The sequence below is a fragment of the Seriola lalandi genome, unplaced genomic scaffold (assembly GCF_002814215.2).
Source record: "Seriola lalandi dorsalis isolate HSWRI2012SDOR001 ecotype SW California unplaced genomic scaffold, Sedor1 jcf7180002054983, whole genome shotgun sequence".
NCBI classification, from domain to species: Eukaryota; Metazoa; Chordata; class Actinopteri; order Carangiformes; family Carangidae; genus Seriola; species Seriola lalandi.
Window position 1 is genome coordinate 743,002 of NW_019525532.1, and position 23,225 is coordinate 766,226.

At 42.2% G+C, this 23,225-nt stretch overlaps 1 protein-coding gene across 1 annotated transcript; it reads right to left on the reverse strand.

Annotated features, from left to right (window-relative positions):
• Nucleotides 1–6: 6 nt before the first annotated feature.
• On the reverse strand, nt 7–15,457 carry aspnat (aspartate N-acetyltransferase). The gene is made up of 3 exons (XM_023396778.2): nt 15,007–15,457; nt 13,413–13,577; nt 7–2,523 (listed from the first exon to the last, which is right to left on the reverse strand). Exons 1-3 carry the CDS (start codon nt 15,308–15,310, stop codon nt 2,156–2,158), a joined length of 837 nt encoding a protein of 278 aa, XP_023252546.1. The 5' UTR covers nt 15,311–15,457; the 3' UTR covers nt 7–2,155.
• Nucleotides 15,458–23,225: the final 7,768 nt, after the last annotated feature.

Below are 23,225 nucleotides of genomic sequence, written 5' to 3' on the forward strand. Positions count from 1 at the left end.
GGGGGGGGGGTGAATGGGTCGGGACTGGGACAGCGAGGGTCAAAGGTCGGTGGAGGGTGTGCAAGGTTCAAATGGAAGGTGTGGGGTCTAGCCCAGGGTTGCAGACAGATTCATGAATGGGGGGGAGGGGAGAGTTTGAAGGGAAAGGGTGGCAAGGCAAGGAGGGTCAGTGCTAACTTCATGACGATTACGTTTGTATTCAGTTTTTTTTTCTCTTTTTTCTCCTTATGTGATTTTTTTTTTGTTGTATTTTGATTTATATTTTGCTTTTTACAAATGGTTTAATGACACAACTTAGGCTCAGAGTAGTGGATGGCTGAATCTACTGCTGGTTGTATGTTCAGAGGATGGAGATGGAGAGAGGTGTTATGGGAGAAACTTTGACTTTTAGTTCGCTACATGAGTTTTCAACTGTATACACAATATAAATAAACAGGGGGAGGGGTAATACTAATGCCAGTATATTGTTTTAAATAATTATTTGCTATTTGTGCTCAGTTATGTACTGTAGGATTGCAAGTATTTCCAGTAGTCATGTCTTACCCAAGTTGTTCCCCAATAACCTGGATTAAGTACGTGGAGCTTAGACTGCAGCTACTTTGTAATTGTTGTAGTTTTGAAAATTTGCATATTACAATGTGGTAATATGTGTTTAAAGTTATAAAATTACTAATTATCAGTCAAATAGTAAACATATTCAAAATGTTAGAATTTATCTAGATTCAATCAGTAAACAGTTTATAAGTACACATAGAAAGTAGTATTGTTTAGTTAGATAATACTTGACTCAGCAAGAAAGTTGCGTATCTGTTCACGCAAAATCAAAATAGCTTAATTGTTCATCATACAGTGATGAGGCGTGGTCTAATGTCTGACCACAGCCTCATCAAACACACACACACACACACACACACACACACATACACACACACACACACAGTAACATACTCCCAACAATCGCACATACATACACAAGCTCTGACATGCAGCTATATTGTATCTTGGGTTCTGTCAGAGGGACACTGCAGCGAGAAGGCGCCACCCTCCTGTCACCTCAACCAATCAGAAAACCCTCTCCACAGCTCCAGCAGAGAAAAGGAGTGATTAACTGATGGTACATCTAGAGAGAAAAAAATAGAGAGGAAGGAGAGATCCAATCGTATAATTAGTGAGGAGAATGAAGAGGAGGCATGTGTGAGGAAGATGCATTGTGTTGATTCATGTCCATTTCGGATGCAGGATACACACTGCATATTCCGGCAACCATCCTGTCATCCTTCTCTCTCACTGGGGGTCAGTAACACACTCTCGCTGTGCTTCAATATGGTGTCTTGAGGGACTGGCTAAAAGCCAAATGAACTGGTGTGTGTGCGTGTGTGTTTGCGTGTGTGTCCACAATGCATACACAAAATGTGACATTGCAGAGTTTGAGAGAGTGTCTGAATCTACAGCACAAGCTTTCCACACTTTTTTTTTTTAGTGTGTTTTGCTCTGGAAAGAAGTCATGTCTGCCCCTCCCAACCCTGTCCATCGCTCTATCCACCCCCAAATAAACGAATGCAAATGTGTCATTGCACTCGCACGTGTCTAAACCTGCCTGTTGAGTTTTGTTGCGAGGAAATTAAGAGAATGTGGGAGGGAAGGGAAGGCTTGAGGTAACGGGGGAAGGGTAAAGAGGGGCATTGTGGAATAGTAATGAAGGGGAGTATTGATTTGAGTCACATGAGCTCAAAACCAAAGAGGCCGGGGAGGGTGCCTAGTCGGCGTGCCAGTTAGATGTCTTCTATGAATGCCAATTTTTTTTTTTTCTCCCACAATGAAAAGGGAGGGGTAAAAGTACAAAAAATAGATTAATAAAATAGAAGAAAAGAAACAAACTCTTTTAAAATGTAAAAGTATAATACAAAAACAACAGCAACAAAAGCATAATAGTAATAAAAACGTTAGTGACTTTAAAGATGAAATAGTAGAGGTGTTAAGTAGTACTTGAAGTTATCTCTAATGACACAAAATAAATAAAAGCTGTCAGAGGAGAGGATGCGGTCGGGGCTCTCAGGTGAAGGAGGGTCGTTGTTCTCTCTCTCTCTCTCTCTGTCCCTCTCTTTCTCCATCTCCCCCTCTCTCCATCTCTCTCTCTCCCTCTCCCTGTCACCTCTCACTCCTCACGGAGCTGCAGGCGGTAGCGACTGTAGCGGATCTGGAAGAAGAGCCTCTCCAGCGGCGAGCGGCTCATCCCGGGGAGCCTGTAGTCCTCGCTCTGGCCCGTTCGGCGGAAGCCCAGCGACTCGTAGAGCTTGTGGGCGGCCAACTTGACAGCCGTCGTGCCGAGGACAACAGCAGCGTAGTTGTTGCGCACCGCGAACTCCAGGACACGACGACCCAGTGCCTTTGCGATGCCTTTGCCGCGGTAGCGAGAGTCCACCGACATGCGCCGCAGCTCGACCGTGTTGTCATCCTCACGGCCCTGCGCCGCCACGATGCCCACCACACGTCCGTCGAGCACTGCCACCCAGAAACAGGAGCCTGGCCGAAACAAGACACAATAATAATCAGCTTTGGCTTGTATGAGCAGGGTATAGCAAAGGCTTTAGTTAAAGCTTAAAACTTAAAGGAGTAATTCAACATTTTGGGAAAGAAAAAGAAGATTGACACCATTCATGTCCTTGTGGTGAACCCAAAGCCAGCTGTTTTGTTAGCTTAGCATAAAGACTGGAAGCAGGGAGGAACAGCTAGCTTGGCTCTGTGCAGGGGAAACAAAATCAGCCTACCTTGACCTCTTAAACTCATTAATTAACACATTTACAATATATGGCACTTTCTCCTCTCACACTTTAGAGGTGCAGGCTAGCTGTTTTCCCCTATTTCCAGTCTTTGTGCTAAGCTAAGCTAACCAGTTCCTTGGATTTACCATACAGACTTGAGAGTGATATTGAACCCTTCAGCTAATTCTTGCCAAGCATGCGAATAAGCATATTTTCAAAAAGATTGATCTATTCTGTTGATACTGTCATTCTGCAATGGCTTATTTTAAATATTAATTAATATGTCAATTATTTTAGGATTAATTGTCATATACTTATTGTTATATAAGCATAGAAAGGGGTTGAACACCTTGGTTTTGAAGTTTCTCTGTCACAGACCCACACGCTCAGCTGCTCCAATACACTGTGTAGCTCGAGACTATATTTCAGTTCTTAATAATATATGCATCCTTTATGGAATAAACAAACAGACTGATAATTAGAATGGATGAGGGGTGTCTAGGGTAGAAACATGGGTCAAAATGAATGTCCTGTGTTTCCATTACCAGCATGTTGCATCATGTCGTATAGCTTAGATGCTCTGATTGGAGAGAACAGGGGAGAGAGAACAAAAGAAGGGATACAGGGAGTAGATGAGTGAGGAGGGCAGAGACCAGCGTCTGACTGGTGCTTAATGGCATTAGCTACTCTGTGAGATGCTGCTGATTAAAAGCACAGGCATGATGGAGCAGTCACTTAGAGCTCACAGCGTAGTGGAACAGAGTGACAGATCTCAGAGAACAGAGTAAAACTTTGCCAAGTTTACACAAGATTGTGCTATAGGAATTAAATTTCATTTTGTCACGTAAAAACATCATAGACAGGAACAAAACACTGGCATCTTTACAGCAGTACTGTATCAGGGACTTGCAGAGTTAATACATCAGACAGACAGACAGATTGATAAAAAAAAAAAAAAAAAGAAAGACTAGCACACATACAGATAGACAAACAAGGTTAGACCAATACAGATAAAAATGTCAGCAGACAATGCTCCTCCACCAGAGTACAGATAAGAGCTTGAATATCAACTCATTTAATGTCAATATACATTCATGCTGCAGTTTCTAAACTGTTCACTTTGATACAGTATGATTATGCTCGCGAATTATTTTCCTTTTTAGCCTTTAAATGGCATTTTCAATAATTATAGTTTGGTTTATTGGGACAAAACAACATGAACAAGAGCTATAGAACATTTTAACTTTGATTTCTCTCATCGGCTGTGTCACTACCTTTGACTTCATTAGTTGAAACATCTGTGTTACTTTTATGTTTAGATTCAGAGCTAGAGAATGACTCCCTTCTGAGAAAAATTAAAACACAGTTGAATTCCCGCTGTTACTCCGCACATTGCCCCGGCATGGCACAATCACACAAACTTCACAGGGTGTTAAATAGCAGAAAGAGCAGAGAGAAATGTCAGTAAATGTTGCAGGTCATCGTGCTTCTTTGAAATCATTCACTTTTGAATCTTAATCAGTCAGTTTTTTTAAATTAATATGCCGTGTAGGTGTAGACCCCTTGCTCATTTCCTTTACAGATCATAATCTTTCAAGGAAAACGACCCTCTCGACCTCGTGTTTTTATTGCGTAACCGTGTTCAAACAGCCTTTCCATCAATGTCAGCAGTATTTACGGCATGTGTTGGCGGTGGTTGTACTAAAATGCCATCTGTTTATTATAGATAAAGTAAATCTGAGAGGGCTGTGACTGGCAGAGGCTGACGTGCAGTCAGTAAAAAATCTGCGCCCGTCTGTCCACGAGCTCTGAATCCTAATTCTCTCTCTCTCTCTCTCTTTCCTTGCCTTTACACATAACCTCTCCTTTATTTCTACTGAATCTCTCACTCACACGCACACACACAAACAGACGGTCACATTAACATCATGCCTCTCTGCTGGATTCCCCGTGAGTTAGGCAGGATTTCATGCCCCTGAAGCCCTGTATTAAGCTGATCTGGAGGCTTCTGTTACTGAATCAAACAACTGTCACATATAGGATGCAGCAGCAACAGGAAAGCCCGAGTAACATCCTGCCCTCCCAGTGCTCAACTAGTGTTTCACTAATCTTTCAGGGGAGGTGTGATTATGAATTAAATGCTGGAAGAGTCATAGCTCCTTGCAGTGGTGAAATGCACCCTCCTGAATACCCTGAATAACTACAAACTTAGAGGATGGCCTAACTCTCTAACTAACTAACTGTGACTGGTGGGTGATTGTTGAAGAGATTGTTCTGTGCAACTCAGAAGTTTTAAGTAGTTATGTGTCTCACAGCCTTCACTAAATACTATGGAATGATGCCTCATTATAGGCAGATGTCAAAGCTGCGGTGTTACTCCTGTGGCACTCTGCCGGCATTATTATGCTCGTGCGTGTGGTTGTGTGTGTGTGTTGGAGGTGTAGGAGGGGGGGGATACGCTTCCATAAAGCCCTGATGACCATCTGTCTGAACTGAGCCTGTGCCAGGAATGAGGACAGCACAGGAAAGCATACACGCCAACCACCCCTCTGCCTATCTGCTCATCAGACTGTGTGTATTACTTAAGACCCAGTCTCAAAAAGCTCACTTAGATCACAACAACAATGAACTACACTGAGAGAAAAAAGTCAGAAATATTGTTATCCCTCTCCCTCTGACTCGGCTTTTCTTGTAAGCTAAGGAGGGTATATTGATCTCGAAGCTTCCTAACATCACGGCTTAACATCTGCTGCAACTGACACTGCTGCATCTGACACTGCTACTATTAAACTGCATGGACTTAGCGAACTATCTTTATTTCTGCTGGGAACTGCACTTCCTGAGAGATAGGAAGATAGAGAGAGACAGAGACAGACAGAGTTTTTTTGGCACAAAAGAAAGTGGTGGAGCCATAATGATGTGCTCTTATGGGTCATTTTATTTATATGAGATGAAGATGCCCTCGACCCTCGTGTCTGCAAATCTGCAAGTGAAATATCACGATTGATGCAAAATAGAAGGTGCATTGTGGCATACTGCTGCATATACTTCTTTTTCTACATAATTCCTTAGTCTAGAGAAACTGGGCTTCTTACCAGAGGCTCATAGAGGGAAATGTGAGGACTGTGAAGGAGTAACACTTATTGTAAAGCGTCTCTTGGGCAGGTCAATTGACTCCTAGCTCCTTGAGTGAGGCTGTGTCGGCCACTCGGCAGTATGAAGTGGATCTATTAAGGGATTTTAGCCATGCTAGTGGCAAGGCACTAGGAATGGCAGTATCACTGTTCTGATTGCCATGAAATGTGCTAATTAGCAAATGGTACCATCCTAAGCAAAGACACTGACCATGGTAAACATTATAACTACTAAATAAGGGCATGTTTAGATTGTCACTGCGAGTATGCTAGCTTGCTGATGTTAGCATTTTGCTCCAAGCACCACTGTGCCTAAGTACAGCCCCACAGAGCTGATACTATGTTTGCAGGTCTTACCAAGTCTTATTAAAGACTCCTTACAGTCCAGACCTGAGATATAATCTGTCTAGTACTTTGTAATAGTTTTGGATTTTAGCTTTCTAGCATTTTTACTTTGTCTGTGAGACAGGCGGGACAGAGTGAGCTGATTGGGACTAGTTTTTTCCTCTCTAGATATGTGTCACAGGTCCTTTGTCCTAATTCAGAGCTGCTTAGTCCTTCATGATTTGGAAAAGGGGATGAGTAAGAATCAATAACAACAAGTATCCTTGTGATGGTTTTGAACAAGGCACTCAGCTCCCTGTTGCTACAGCCCAGCATCTCGTTGCCTAAGAGTAAAGCTTCACACAGTGGTAATAACAGTCCACCGCCCATGTCTTAATGTGTTTGTAAGTGAGGCCAGAAAGTCTTATGAATGAGCTAACTCAGAGGAAAAGCGGGGTGATAAAGAAGAAGAAGAAGTCACTCATCTGTCTTCTCTGAAAGAAGGAGTGTGCAGAGGAGGAGGAGGGAGGAGAGGCATCTGTGTAATAGTGATGAGCCTGAAAGGATCCATTATTGCTGCTAGGGCATACAAACGCGGGGGGGGGGGCAGAGAATCTACCGTTATTACAGAGGGGGAGGGGACTTGAAGAATACAGATGATCTTAAGACAAGAAATACTGTAAATCAAGGCTGGAAGGAAGAGCTTTGAGCCCTCACACAAGCAAAAATCTGATTCTTTTTAATGCAACAGATCTAATTTCTTTAACTACTTTACAAGGATATTAATAAGCCTCTGTGCATGTGTGTGGGAGTGTTAAACACTTGCTGATGTTGTGATATGAAGCCTGTACACGAGCAAAAAAAAAAAACAAAGAAAAAACACAAAAGCACAACAAGGGGAATACTTTTTGTGGTGTCTAACAAGATTATTCTCTTTTCCTACAGATGAAACCTAGAGGGCTAATTCAGTTGATAAGCGTTCAGTCTAGACGCCGCCTCACTGCAGTGTAGTTCACTTATCTGTCAGCCAAACGCCGTCCTGAGCACTCTGTGGGTGTAAGCCCTCATGAAAGCTCATAAGTAGCTTGACTCTATTCTCTGTGTATTCTCACTAATTATTTTGTGTTCTAACAATCAAACAGTGACTTTGTGGTTATTTTTATATTTCTCAGCAGCATGTGTGTCATTGTTGCAGGGTTCATTAAGCACCAGTGATTTATGTTTCAGGAGTGGCTCTGGGTTGAAACTGTTGCATCACTGCATGATTAATTGGACCCTGTGATGCGTTAGATGGCAAGCTAGTGGTGATAGCTCCACCTGGGATAAATGTGCAATATCCAGTTATGTCAAAGTATAAATTTGTATCCTAACAATCAGTTCTGACCACAATCTTGTCACCTGCTTCACGAAAAAGATTGTTGGGGCAGGCTATCAAAACTCAAAAAGGCTTCGAAAGCAGCTTTTTTTCCTATATATTCATGGCCTGAAAACCCTGAGTGATTATTTTGCATCACTTTTACATCATTGCATGTAGACAGGCTGTTGCCAGTTTGCAAAGAGTTTAGTTTACTGTGACGTGCTGTATGTCTGTATCTTCTTAATGAAATGTACGACTTCTCCCTTTTAAAGAAGAGTTTTTCTAGTGTTCCTTGGGCTTATACGTCACATACAACCTCTTTAATGCCCTTCCATACACACATACACACACACACACACACACACCATCTTCTTCAGATCAGAGCTCGGAGTATGGATTAGCCTGTAACGTACAACCCACACATCAGCAGTTTCTTCCTCCGTCATGAACAAATAAGTGTGAGAGGAATGTGACCCTCAGACACAGCACATGCTTTACAGATGCGTTACAGAAAATGACTAATTCATGTGTATTGAAGCCTTCGCCATCAAGTTGGCTTCAAAGCCAAACTCAGTATGCAAAGGAGACTGACGCATTAACCTGTGTGTTGTCACGTGTGTGTGTTTATCCACTTTACAGAGACTCACACACTCCGACAGCGTTCCCCGTTACATTTCCATTAGCTCAGAGGAGCTCATTATCCGGCCCTTTACTGTTGGTTTTACTGCCTTCCTGCCCATCAACGTGTCTATGCATGTTGTTTTGTTTGTATGCAAACCTGCAGGTACATGCTCACATTTTACACACATGCTACACTTTACTGTGTGCATGCCATTGTTCACAGGGCTGCTACGTCTCCAGCCTGAACCTCTCTCTCCCTGCTCATTCCTGGGGTCAAAGGCCATCAGGGTGGGCTTCACACCAACATGCTTAAAGTGACTCCAGATTATTACATCTTAATCTCTACATACTGTATGCTGTTCCTCTGTCAGTCAAGACCAAACTCATTTGGCTCCAGCTGCAGAAATCTATAGAGCAAATAAGTAATCACCCAGCGATCTATAACAGGGTTTGAAATTGCTTATCGGTCGTGATCAAGCATTGTGATTGGTCACCAGAGTGACAATGCTGCAATTAATGACGCAGCTGTTGACTCGTCATCTACTCTTTCCAGTGGGTGTCTTTGTTCAGTATTGATTTAAGCAGACTGCGAAACAAAGGCTGAGGCTAGTGAGATTACAATACATTATTAATGATCGGCTCCACTTCCTCAGAACGCTGAATAGACAAGAGATACACATGTTCACGTTCTTGCAGAGTGCAGCGAAGGTAATGGACTAGTGAGGTCTCCACTTTCTCAGTATGCACTGTCTGGGAACAGCAGAGTCAGCCAGTCATGTAAAGGACAACAGGCTGAACATATTAGGATTTTGGAGTGCTTCCATGTTGTTCTGACCTTTTCAGGCTTTCAGACCTTTTTCTGACTGAGTAAGCTCATTCATGGGACTCCGAGGCTTCACACCAAAACAGGGGCAGTGCACTGTACTCCTGCTGTACGGACTTCTCTAAAATCACAGAAAACAAATTGCATGATTTGTCCGACCAACAGTCCAGAATATCCAAAAGATATTCAATTTACAATGATAGAAAAGCACTAAATCAACAACAAATATAAATCCTTTTTTTTCTTGATAAATTTTTTGATTAATGACCTGAACATGGTTATTTTGCTCTGTATCTTTTTATCTACAGTACACAATTTTTTCTAGTTGTTAATTATAATTAAATTACTTGCGGCTCAATCAGCAACAAGAGGGAGGGATAGGAGAGGAAAAGGTTGCTTATTAATCTGAGCTGCTTCAGCTGACGAGTCTGAAATATACCCAGGGGAACCATTTGTCTGTGTGTTAACCAGCAAACTCTTTATATCTCCATCTTGCTCACGTGCACACAACAAATATCTTATAGTTGAGGAGCACACCCCTCCCTCCGATGCCCCCATTTTCTATGTAGCACTCACTTCATTCCCTCCCTTCACACATTTTCCCTTTCTCTCTCTGTCTATCTCCCTCTTTCTGTCGCTCAGAGCTAAAATAAGCACAGCAGGTACCGGCGGAGGAAGCTGCTCTCTCCCCTGGAACAGAGCGAGTGCAAACTCATCCCACACACACACACACACACACACACACACACACACACACACACACACACACACACACACACACACAGAGCTACAATGAGACTGACCGGCAGATATTATAACGTCTCCTGCCTCGATAAGACCCTGCAGTGGTAATGACGCCTCATTAAACAGCCAGTATAACAGAGTGGCTATCACTTCCAGCCACGGAGGGTTTGGCTCAGCGTCTAGTGTCGCCCTCATTATATTACATTCACTTTTTAGGCACTAAGCTGCTTCAGAGTGACCTGAAGTGATTGAGCAAGTAAAGAGTTCAAGCGAGGGGATATGTCTTCCACCTACTGCTTGCACACCTCCTTTCTGTATTTACAGTCGGTTTCCCTTTTCAGAAAAGCTGTTGTATCTTCCTCAGCTCAATGAGATTAAGTGACGGAGTGTCATAGTAATGATAGTTGCATTCATTTCCTATGAGAGAAGCCATGTGATAACCATGTGAGCACTGCCTGATGAGAACAGTGCTGACATGAACTGAGCCCAGATATAGTGATAAACACTGGAAAAGATCCATGAGAATGAGCACAACACCAACATCAAAACAGCTGGTGTTTGTTGCTTTCAGATGTAGACTTCACTATTTCAGCAGCATACTAAAGCTCTGGAAGGCTAAAGAAATAACGTCACCTTGGTAACCCACGATTCCAGCAAGTCTAGTTTAGCTCAAGTCTACTCTAGCTTGTCAAGTAGGAAGTTATTCTTCTGCTGTTTATTATATTTGACAATATTAAAATTGAAAATCTTCACCGTCACCCAAAATGCTGCTGCCTGTAACTTGTTGACAATATCAGTTTACTTCCGAATAGCTTCAGTATAACTCAGTGTTATCTTCTTATTTTGAGGGAATTGCAGGTCTTGTCCTTCTGGTCTGACTCATGCACCCCTGTATCTGATAACGTATCCACACTGTGTATTGTTGAGAACTTCCAGTGCAGGACTACAAAGAGATTAGATGAGTGCAGCAGAAGGAATTAGGGTCAGATGCTCGTGGATAAAAGCTTATGGACGAATAAGTTCAGAGGTATTTTGCAATTGTTTTATCTGGATAAAATACCCTCAATGGTTTAGTCTTTTGTCTTCATGTTCAGTTCCTCTCAGCAAACGAAGCGTAGTTTTTAACACATCAATGGTGACATATTGATTGCCAGGTTGACTGATTATTGGTTTTTCACTTGCAATGAGACTTGGGCCAGCAGATGTTGTATTGTAATTTCACCAATTTGACCTTGTCAACCTCCGATTGAACTGTTTAAGTCAAATAATGGTCTTCAGAGTCCAAAATCATTTTGAAAGCTGAACTGATAATACTGTGAATTTGAAAACGGTTCAATCCAGTTCCTTCATTTACTTTAAACAGATTCAATTTCATTTCAAATTGTGCTTTGAAAATTGAATTTGTATATAAAACTCTTCCAGCATCATCAGCTGTTATGTCAGAGGAAACAAGCTATTGGTTCTTTTTTTGCAGTGCCATATACCTTTATACCCCCAGCCATTGTTCCTTCATTTTGCTTTATGACCCCTCCACCTACACACACACACACACACACACACACACACACACGCACATGCACTTTATTACGGGGCAAATGAAAGAGGTGACAGCTGGCCTTAAGTGGCAGCAGAGTGAGTGATCACAACACACACACAGAGGAGATAGGAGTATTGATTGGTGTAGTCGCGGCATGTGTACGGGGGGATATGTGCCTTTAGTCAGTCTCGTTCTATTACTCAGTCAGTGTCCACTTATTAGAGTTTATTCAATTCACATTTTGTTGAATTGTTAAAAAATGTAAAGAATGGGCAGCTCAGGACATCCTCCCTGTCTCCCACTCTTTCTGTCTTTGGATCTCTCTTTCCGTCCTGTGATTTAAACTAGTGCTTCTCCTTCGAGTTGATGAATTGCTGAGCTGCGACATTTATCATCCGCACTGAGACCTCTCAGTTATTAAACGTTGATTAAAAATGATGTTTTAAGTTCCGAAAGATGGAGCCCCACACATTTAGCAAACCCTCTCTCGAAACACACAGACGGCTACAACCATGTGCCACTTCTCCACCAAGACACACACACACACACACACACATGTTCTTATAAACATCTCACACACAGTCCTCCAAACGTTTTTTATACACATGCGGCAAACATCTCTTACATACCCTTACACTCACCTCACACACACACCTTTAATGGGCATTTATCTGTTATTACAATGGCTCTTATGTCCAATACTAGCATAGATAATTAATTTTTATACATTACAGTTTACATTTCTGACTTGTTTCACTCATTCTGATAGTTCACCTACACCCGGTATTCACTGTGGACACTGTTCTCTGAGATGTCACAGTTGCAGTCTACACTTGTGCTTGTCTGACACATGTACAAATGCCGTACGTCTACAGTTTCACTGTACACACACAATACAAAACAACCTGCACACTTTGTACAGTTGAGAAGATTCAGTCAAAACAAGGAACGTCTCCGTATTAGCTCTGCTGTATAGCTAATGTTAGCCACTCGGTGTAACGGAAGCTGGCGTGCAAACAGTAACATGAGACTAATAGAGCCTGGGCCTTTAAGTTCAACACATCCTCTGCAAGGCGCTAAACGTTGCTCTCTGTACATGATCACACGCTCCTTCCTGCTATGTGCCATAACACAACACACACGCTACAACAAATGACAGCCATGTCAGAGGTGCCTCTCCACCAGGACTTCATGTTGGTGCCCAGGTGTTCATCCCCCCTGGGCCCATTCAGTTCGCATGGATATAATCATTAGCATTGTCCAAGAGCAGTGGTGCCTGACCCCCTCTAAACCATCACAGCCCTGCAGCAATAATGGGAATGCTAAATTGCAATTGTGTATGCAGTGGATTACCAGGCCAGGGGACACAATGTCAGAGAGATAGAGACAATGAGGGGCAATTGACTGGCTTAACTAACACCTGCTTTTTATATTGGCCATGTGGTTTGGGTTAAAAGGGGATAAATGTGTCCAAGAAGTTCCAGGGCAAGGGGAATGTGTGAAAATGTGTCATGTGTTTGTAGTTGGCCCTCGCCCAAACACAAAACTGAACTCCCGAGTAAGAAGACTAATTTGGGATAATGCTGGGATCTTTCCAATTAGAAGCTTCAGTGGTGGAAATGAACCTTTGCAGACACAGAGAGCACTGCAGAAAAGTGTATCAGCAGTTTCCTCCGTGCGATCAATTGCCCTGTGATGCACACACACACACACACCCCCCCCCTGCATGTGACCAAGTGGAGTTCAGAGAGGAAGCAAGTGGGGGAAGGAGCGGAGAAAGAGACAGGGAGGAGGGGTGGGAAAGAAGGGTGGAGGACAAGGAAAGCAGAGAGACGAACTGCATATTTGATGAGTTGCCTCTGCATTGCCTGAAGACTCCTCAGACCCAGCCACTTTTTACAGCTTCAAGTGTCTGTCCTATCTGCTGTAGCAAACTTACAGACCTTATCTCTATAGTGTTTTTACACGGTACCTTTCTCAACAGTTTCCTAGATTACTTTTTAAAATCAACACTGTTGATGGAGCATTGCCAAATGACAAACCAGACAATGTGCATTTATGTCATTATTCACACTACAGTGAGAACAGTGAGGTTTCTCCCACGTCTTACCTGTGGGTTTCATGTAATAAGCCTCAATGTCAGCCATGTCCGTGTGCAGAGCACAGTCCAGATAACTCTGGATAACTTTCCTGCTGTAGTAGTAGCGCGCACCCATGAGAATGAGGGGTGCACAGCAGGTCAGCGTGACGGATTTGGTCACGAAAAAGCACAATACTATGGAGAAATGGAAGAAAAATAAACGAAACCTGTCAGAAAAGAGAATCACATGTTTGATTTTGGCGGAATTTGACCCCACACAGACACAGAAGAAAAAGAGCAGGTTCAATATGACATATTTAAGCATCAAAACAGTTGCATCAAAGTCTGTGATAATGGTAGAATGTGAACACTTTGGTAAAGAGAGATCAGGATTAGTTTCACACATGGCTGCAAAGTCACATTCATCAAACTGTGAAGTAAGGCACATTAGTAAAGCTGCAGGACCACACACTCTGACAGGATAATACTTCAGGTTTTCACATGCTAGTGTTGATTTCATCAAACCAGTTCACTCCATGTTGGAGTAATTAGTCGGATGTGACGCTGGGGGGCGCAAAGGGGAACACAAACAAGCAGGCTGGATGCTGCATAGCATGTTGCTGCGTGGCATGCAATAACCTAGTGGTTAGTTTACTCCACAGCACCCCAGCGTGGTGTGAAACATCAGCGCTGGAATGTGGAGGGTAATGGCTCCTCACACAATTGAATTATCCACAAAGAAACAGCAATCAAATAGTTTGTTTAGTGGATATTACAGGCCGGACTCTCATGTCAGGTGCGTAACTCTAACGCCAAATTGACTCAGGGAGCCACTTTTTCGTGGCAAAACTACGTAGATTTTGAGAATATATGAGCTTGATTGATGTCGACGTGCGTAACGGCGGCGGTCACGATACATGAGGCTTAAATTTTGCGGCTGCAACATCAACAAAAGCCAAACGAGTTCAGTGCGTGATTGGCGCATTGGCTGCTGTGCAGAGGCGGAGGAGGGGAAGCGCCCGCACTGTGCGTGTGCGCGCCACGGGGGATTTTAATGTCTGAGTTGGGATGGCGCGGGGGAGTGTTTTTTTTTTTTTCTTTTCTTTTTTTTTTTTTTTCTTTTTCCTTTTCGGTGCGTGCGCGCACCCTTTGGACCAATCCTCAAATTCATTCACTCACTCATTCACGGCACCGGCATGTCATCACATCATCAGCAGGCTCGCCGGTTATACACATGCACCATGCGCATGGCCATGCCTTTTGTTGCATGATGAGCAACATGCCGGTGTGTGCCGGCGGAAAGAGAGCCACCACGGAACAGTGTGCTGTTGCAACAGATTTCAACTTAACTGTGCATCGCCTACAGGGCCAGATAGTGCAGAGAAACGTTAGATTGTGTGGGATTTAAGACAAGTTCCTCAAATAGCCTAAATCACATTAGGATGAAAACATCAAAAAAGCACAACAAAGACAAATAAGATAAAGAAATAATTACTACACACATAAATAATGTGATCAGTAAAGCTTTTTTCTGTCATTAGAAAAGTGGGTCTGAGCCCTTTTATAGGAACACAGGAGCCGGCACAGGCTACCTGATGTGGAGTAATGATGGTAGGCTACTTACCTGTCAGAAAAGCATATAAAAACTGGGTCTTGGGCTGCTGCCTGATCCCCCTAAACGCCGTGTTGGGTATCCTCTCCATAATACCCTCGTAAAAGATGCGGCGAACCTCCTCTTGATCCCCGAGCTCGAACTCGCGGATAAAAACCGCATCTTTCCTCACATCCTTGGCCTCGGCGGGATTCAGAGCCGCGCTGGACGGAGGAGAGCTCCACATGATCGACTCTTTTTTGGTCCCAGGTATAGCATCGTGTTCGTCCGCAACAATTTTAGTCTCGCAAACCATTTTGGGAGACGAAAAATGCATGCAACTGGCCGCAAAAAACAACTACAGTTCGGAAAAAAAGTGGGAAGAGTGAGGATGAAAATGGATGATGCGTGAGATTTTCTTAAAAAACAGAGAAACGATGAAGGGGATAAGACGAAGGGGGATGTTCTGCTGCAACCCTGAGCGTTTCTGACGACCAAGACTTGCCGGCGTGATTCAAGCAGTATTTATAAGCGGGCAGGGCGGGTAGATTCAGGTTCAGGGGTTGGGGAGGTCCTCTCGCTGCACAGATTGGTGGAAGCGGTTGATGGACGAGGGAGGAGGGAGAGAGAGACACACACACACATACACACATACACACACACACACACACACACACACACACACACTGGTTCCCTCTGCATCTGAGCAGGCTTGTGTGTGCCGGCGAAATGTGTATTTTGAGGATGTGGGCCCATGAGGAGGGGGTGTGATGGTGAGATTGCGTAGAGAGGTTGTTTCTGAGCAGGTTTGTCTTCATAATGTCTCACAATGAGGAGGATCCCCGCTTTGTTGAGATACCGTGGCTATAGAGGAGCGATACGCAGCACAAAGGCGCAAGGTAAAGCGGGGGCGATGCGTCAAACAGGAGGAAATCCTAGTAACAGGAGGACCGCAGCTCCTCAGAAAAAGCTCTTACACTGTTTATGATTAAGATCAGGTTTATAATTCAATTGGAGTTAGCTTTTCTGGCAGAGCTCCTGAGCGTATCGCTGGATGTGTCTGCTGTTGCGCAGATAAAAAAGGCTACTGTGACAATGCAAGGGATACAAAAGACCCTGATGTAAGACGAACATTAATATTCTGATATAATTCGATGATTTCAATGATACAATAAAGCCTTGAATTCAGCTGGCAGTCGCCCTGGTGTCTGGCCAGGGGCTGCACACTACGGGCTCACAGTGGGGCTGTGTGCAGCCTCCTCTGCGCGGTGACTGACAGCTCTGCTGCACTGCAGTGATTCCTCCACGGCTTCCCTTCGCTTTGTCACCCTGCCCCTGTCATACATCACTCCTAACATGGAGATTACATCTTGCATTATACTGCTCCTCTGAAACCTCCCATTAGCCTATCTGCCGGCGACTTGCACCATATACACTAAGCACCCGCGGCGACAATACCGGCTTTTACGCACGGCTGTGGCGGCGGCGGTGATGGTGATGATGGTGGTGATGATGCTCGAGCCGGTCCTTTGTTGTCCCCCGACACTCCCTGTAATTAACAGTGGCTGTTATTATACGCTTTCATGAACAAAAGTGCTGCCATTATTGATGTGTGCTTTTATTTTGACGCCGTGAAAATAATTACAATTAGGGAATGAAGGTTTAGTTGACACTTGCAGTTCATGAAAATAGTTTCACCTCCCGTCAAAGATGAGAAAAAGGATGGTAATAATAGATACATAAGGATGCTATACAGTTGAATACAGATGGGAAACAATAGGGTCCATGTCCATATTAGTATAGAACCTAAACAGCACCATCACTGCGCATCACAGACACGTGGTGATACCTAAAAGAATAATATGATATAAAGTTTCCCTTGGTCGTTTTTAATTATGAAAATTAGAGGAAACATTTTCATTGTTGCCCAGACAACATATGAAAATTTGTTTTGGTTCTCAGCCTCTTTGTGGAAGTGAGGAGCCTGGCAGAGCCACAGTCGCATATGTAAAGCAGAACTAGTTTGAACTGGATCATCAGAGGCAACCTGCTATTGATAAGGCTGCATCCACCCCCACTCCCTCCTACTTAAGGTGTCCTCTTCCCCTTCCTCCCACCCACAGAGCCACCAGGAGGGGAGGAGGAGGAGGGCAGGCAGATAACCTGCAGAGTCCAAGAAAAAAAAAAAGTCCTCACATATTCTGGCATTTGCTTTACAAAAATGCGGTAGAAAGATGGATTTCTACGCATCAGCACCTGCTCTGCAGCGGGTCTCACCATGCCGACCGGGTGGAGGATGCTCCGAGCATGCGCAGTGTTTCTCTTTGGGTTGACTCCTGGCAGTGCTGCCTTCAAGTGCTGTCGGTGATGTCGCAACCATGAAACGGCAAACAGCAAAGTTGTAAAAACATCTAATTTTCGAAGATGAAACGTTTACAACCTGGCACAACCCTAAATACATCCGGAGATATTTATGATATTAATGATATCTCCAAATCCCAACATAACTGGCTCTGAAAACATAACAGCACACACTGGTTCATCATAGTTTGAGTGGTCAGTGTTTATGTTGTTGTGGTTTATGAGAGTATAAATAAAGTATGAAATATGCAGTGAAATGCAGCTGAGAAAGGAACCTACGTTAAATAGAAAAATATGTTATTATTTAATCTGAGGTCAACACATTTCCCTTCTATAGAATGCCACTTAAAAAAAAAAAGGTTGCGTAATATGTTTGCCATGTGAGTTTACAGTTTGCTGTCTTTTCCCTCAGTCAGCTGGTGGATAGTTCAGATTCTCCTTCAGGCACACTCTCTTAATACCATGTTATCACTAAATGTTTTGCTGTCACATCAGCACAAGATCAGCCAGTAAGTTGAACAACAGTGAGGATATTATAACAGCCATACAAAAGCCATGAAGGAAAAACATTTTCATACTGTGGTAAATGTTCAGCACGTGTTATTACAAACCTTGTGATTGTGCTCCAATCTGTGTTCACAACAATATAAATGACCCGTGTTTACAGGGAGAGGCACAAAGCAAACAGTCCTGTTGCACATGCTCACTGTGGCCGCAGTACAAATGATAGGATCCAGTGTTTTTATCAAATAGACAGAAGAAATGCTGAGCGAAAACACAGAAGCAGCCCTTGGAATATAACAAGTTTGAGGTCAGGGAGCTGAATGCTTGTCACATGTTAAATGATGTGTCTGCAGAGCGATGTAGCTTTGAACTCTGCCCTGAAAAAGCCCGATGAGAACTCTCCAACTTTGGGCTGTTTGTGTCTCAAGCGAGCAGGAATGCATTTTCAATGGTGTAGTTAAAATGCTTGAAACACCAAGTTGCTAGCAACAATAGCTATACTGTCTAGCATAAAATGTGCCATGAATCAGAAGTAAAACCAATGACTCCAGCTTCTCCAAAGTTCACAGTTGTCCTCTTGTGGTATCTTATCTTTCCTAAAGAAAACAATTACATAACAAATACTTAGAAGTCTAAAAGCCCTGCTTACAAGCCATTCACAAAGCCCTGTGGAGATGTAATACTCATTCATATAGTTTAGGTTTGGGCTGAATGATTAATAGCATTGAATACAATGTCTGACGACACACCACAAATGAGGCATTGTGGAGCCACAGAGACGCCCCCGGGCTACGAGTCATATCCTCCAGACGTAAAGGAACACGCTTGTTTGGTACAAGCCCCAACAAAAACCGCATCGTTATCATCATCATTTTTTCTTTTCCAGTGTAAAATAAATGCAAAAAAATTACTACTACACCTGAAATCATGACTCATATCACAGTTGTAGTGTCTGCCAAAATAATTGCAATATGATTTTTTTTTCTGTTTTAGGTGCAAGAAAACAAAACTGTTGAATGGACGTATTTGCTATTCATCTCTTATAATCAGGGTTCCACCAGAAAAAAATCAATTTCATTATCAACATTAAACAGTTTCATCTCCTGTACAGTTGTCATTTTAGGTCATCTCACACTCAGCTGTTCCAGCCTGGTTCTACATCATCAGACCTGGTTGAATATTCATGAATAAAGCTGTTTAAATCCCAGGCTGTATATGTTGAATTATACAATACTAATCTGCATAATTAGCATTCTTTGTTAGCATTCATCCTGGACCAAATTACATGGCACACATCTAATACTTGTCAAGATATTTCACCCTGGATCAAAGAGCTGGACTGACAGACCAAATAAAAGACATTACCCTCTTGGAGTCACATGTTTAGCATGGCTATAAATATATAAACTACAAGCTAATACACCCCTAAATATTGAGTGTGTTGCATGTTGTTGCTTCTTCGTTATTCTCCGCATTGAATATCACCACTCTGAGCCCCACATATTGTTCCAATAATCTTGAAAGTGACCTCTGGCACTTTGTGTTTCCCTGCAGCTAAGGAAACCCCTCCCTCCTCCTCTCTAAAGGTCACACCATGCCACCACTGGTTCTCCTGCCTTTGCTCCTGCTGTGACCTCTGACCCCTTTCAGCGACTAGGCAGCCCAGCAGGAGTCTGCTCAGAAGTTTAAAGCTTCATCATGTTTCCCACAGTGTGCAGGGTGTGCACCAGGTTGGTTCTCCTCTCCCTTGCATTTGTATGCAGTTGAACTACTTTTCATACTATTGTGTATCTTAATCTGAAAAACAGATCATGTGTTATGTATGTAAAATCTTAACATGCAAAGTAGAAGTAGAATATAGTTGCAGAAAAAGGAAAGTGCCTTGAAATTGTATTGAAGTACAGCACTTGAGTAAAAGTGTTTTCTCCAAAACTGCACTTATCCATGTTTACACTTTTCTTTTTGCTTCTGTGTGATGTTTAACCAGACTCAGGCAGTATAAGGATTTTAAAGTAATGGACACAAAGTTCATTTTTGGCTAAGCAATAAAGTAGCAAAGATAAAGAGTCGAGGAAAGTAGAGGACTGAAGGACAAAGTAGTTTTGATCAGTCTCTTTTTCAGGCTTTAAATTGAGATCAAAATGTTTTTGCAACTTCGTGGCACAGATTCAGATGTGAAAGAAAGAAGGAACGGTTGGTCGGTGTGTGTGTGTGTGTGTGTGTGTGTGTGTGTGTGTGTGTGTGTGTGTGTGTGTGTGTGTGTATCCGTGTGTTGGTTTGTGTGAGAGAGTCCTGACGTACTACCAGAGGCCTGTCTCCCTCTTGTGGTCACAGGTCACACAGAGGCAGAACGGAGTTTGAAGTAGTTTCTGAGACATGGAAATGAGGTGTTAGATCTGTGGCCATGCTCATTAAATGTTTTATCTCACCATTAGTTATTTTCCCACAAAGCTCTGTAGTTCATGGCTAAAAATTTCCTTCTGATCCACATTTATGAAGCTGCCGAGAGCATCCTGACTAATAGGAGGGAGCGAGAAGAACTTCCTTTGACCTCGTTTTTATGGATGATGTTGAACTTTAGATCCTTCATGAATGTGTCCTGTTGTCGAGGGATGTGAAGGGGGGGGGGTGTTGAATCAATGTAAAAACAGATTGAGCTGAATACAAGAAATATGAACAAATCAAATACACTAATTATCTAAACGTACTTTGTATTTTTGGTGCACTTTTGTACTTTTCATTGAAGAATCTATAACTCAATTTAAATTCGAGGTCGTGGCGCAGTAGAAAAATAAAAAGAATTAAAATTAGAGCGATTCACCAAGGGAAAGTTGACATATCAAAGGCTAGCTCAGTAACATATGGTTGATAGTCAGATGTCAGAATCATCAGTGCTGTGCCTTGAATGGTTTTTACTTCATTTCTCCTAAAGATTTCAAGGTGATTTACTGCTTAACAACATGTCATTTCATTATTTCCCTGCAAGGCAGTTGAAAAAAGCAGCTTACTACTGAAGAGACAAGAGTAACTTATTTCACTAATGTAGAGTGCTGGATCCTGGATGTTATATTCAGATGATTTTAATGGGTTTATTCAATTTCTGCCATAAAATAGGAGATATCAAGGGCTACTTTTAATATGTTTAACACATTGTTTCTTAATATCCCTTAATATCCCTGCAGGGGTGAAACAGCTTCATGCTGATTAGAAACACTCAGTCAGAGCTGGAGCAGCAGGTATAAAGCAAACGGTTTAGAGGTGTTAGAGAGGTGTTGCTGGGGGTAATACTGAGGCAATTGTTAGTGTGTCCACAGGTATTTCTCTGGCAACGCCTTTTAATATCAATTCAGGCCAATACAACACCGTGTATTCATTGCAGGGCTGGAGTTTGATTGTACTGAATTGCACTAAATCTGAAGGTGTACCTGTGTGGGAGCCATTTAAATAACTGATTATAATAACTGACCAATTTGTGACCATTTTTCCTTTGAAAATATTTTACTTAACAAACTGGAAAGTGTTAACATGGCAAAAACTACCAAATTACAGTGTCCATTGCAAATCTATTCTAGTGGTGGGTTTGGTCCTTGATGAGAGGAAAGGTTTAACCCATGTGACAGAAACAGATGTGTTCACAAATGTAAATAAATGACAGTCTTACAGAAATGTTCTCCTAGGCAACACAACAACAACAACAACAACAACAACCCTTTCGTTCAACCATGAATGAGTCAAAATGAGTCATTTTCTGCCAAATGAGTATTAACACAAACAGCTCAGTTTATCCTTTATATATGATCCAAAAACAGTTTTATAAATCAAATGTATTCTGAAATAGATCAAAAGAAACAAACACATTGCTGACCACTGTTGTAAATGTGCAGCAGCAGTTGGATACTTGGGCTTTAACTGAGACAATATATTTAAAAACCGATGATCCACACTGTGTCAGGAGCCTCGGGGCATTGTTTGTTAACTCACTCCCCAAACACATGGAAACATTGAATTGAATGGGCCGTGGTCCCAGTGCAAAGACTGAATATATTTAACAGGAACTCAAGAGTAAACACTGTTTTCTGCTTTCGCATCAGCCAACCTGTGTGACCCTCAGGGGCTCAGGCAAAGAGGGCTGACAGTTGAAAAGCAAATATCCAAAAAGCAAGGTGGAAAAGCTCGGTTTGCACCGTCTTAAAAAAAAAAAAAAGTCAGCACACTTGTCACAGTCAGATTATGCAACACATCAAGAAAAAATGGTGAAAAAGCAAATAAATCAGCAAAAGCAAACAAAAAAGATTATTTCAAGAACAGAGGGAGATAAAAATCAGCACCTGCACATCTCAATTTCAGTGGATATCATAGTAAAGTCAGGGAGCGTATTTTAAAGCTATTAAAATTTGATCAAAACATAAAAAGAGGAACCGAGGGAGAGTTTAGATGTTCGTTCATTAGAGGCCCCCCTGGTAGCTGAGGGAGATGTAAGTGTTTATGCATCAGGCCAGCTGTCGGACTGAATACACAATGATATTATTTAAATATATAAAACCACTGTGTGTTATTCTGCCAGTTTGTAGGAGAAGTTAATAGACACCACAACCAATGTTAAAACACGTCAGTGAGTCCTCGTTCTAAAAGCCTGTTCTCTTTTAACATTGAAAGTGAAAACATATTGTTTGAGAACGCCCACACACATCTATTTGATGTTAGGTATCAGGATGAAATAACAGTATTGGTATTTAAAGAACACTGTTGTTTTCTACAATTACTGATAATATGAATGGTAAATCTGCCACTGTTATCTTAGTAAACTAAATTATGTGCAAACAGTCAACTGCCAAGTCTAAGAGAGCTGGCCACTTTGCTTCAATTTGGTTAGTAAAATTCATCATGCAATTATAATAAATCACTTCAAAAATTATTTTATTGTGAAAAAAAATCATTATTTACATTACAATAGTAGCTAATTATTCCAGTACTACACGGCAGCCTCCATATCATTATTTGAAAGCAGCTGCTCTCTGACTCAGCAGGTTCGTCAGCGCTCTCACCTGAGCCTCAGGGCATTAGCCAAATTGGAGTGAGAGTTGAAAAACAAATATTTGACTTTGGCTTTCTTAAAGTCAGGACACTTATCACTTATGTGGTCGTGGTTTTACCAAACTGTAAATAGCGGTAAAACATTAGTATCATTATAAAGGTTTGTAAATCTTTATTTATTTAACACCAGTTCTCAGATCTTTGTTGAATTATCGTGTAATTTTTGAATATGGCATTATAGATAAATACTTTCAATCATGGTTCAAGAAACACTGAAAGTCCATGTAGATAAAAGACTCATCTTTACACTGAGACATCAACAGTATCTACAGCCATTTACAAGCTGAGTACAA

Coding starts and splice junctions, on each gene's coding strand:
- aspnat (XM_023396778.2), bottom strand. CDS start 15,310: ATGCATTTTTCGTCTCCCAAAATGGTTTGCGAGACTAAAATTGTTGCG. Junction 13,578..15,006: donor TTTATATGCTTTTCTGACAG/GTAAGTAGCCTA, acceptor ATTTCTCCATAG/TATTGTGCTTTTTCGTGACC. Junction 2,524..13,412: donor TTATTACATGAAACCCACAG/GTAAGACGTGGG, acceptor TGTTTCGGCCAG/GCTCCTGTTTCTGGGTGGCA.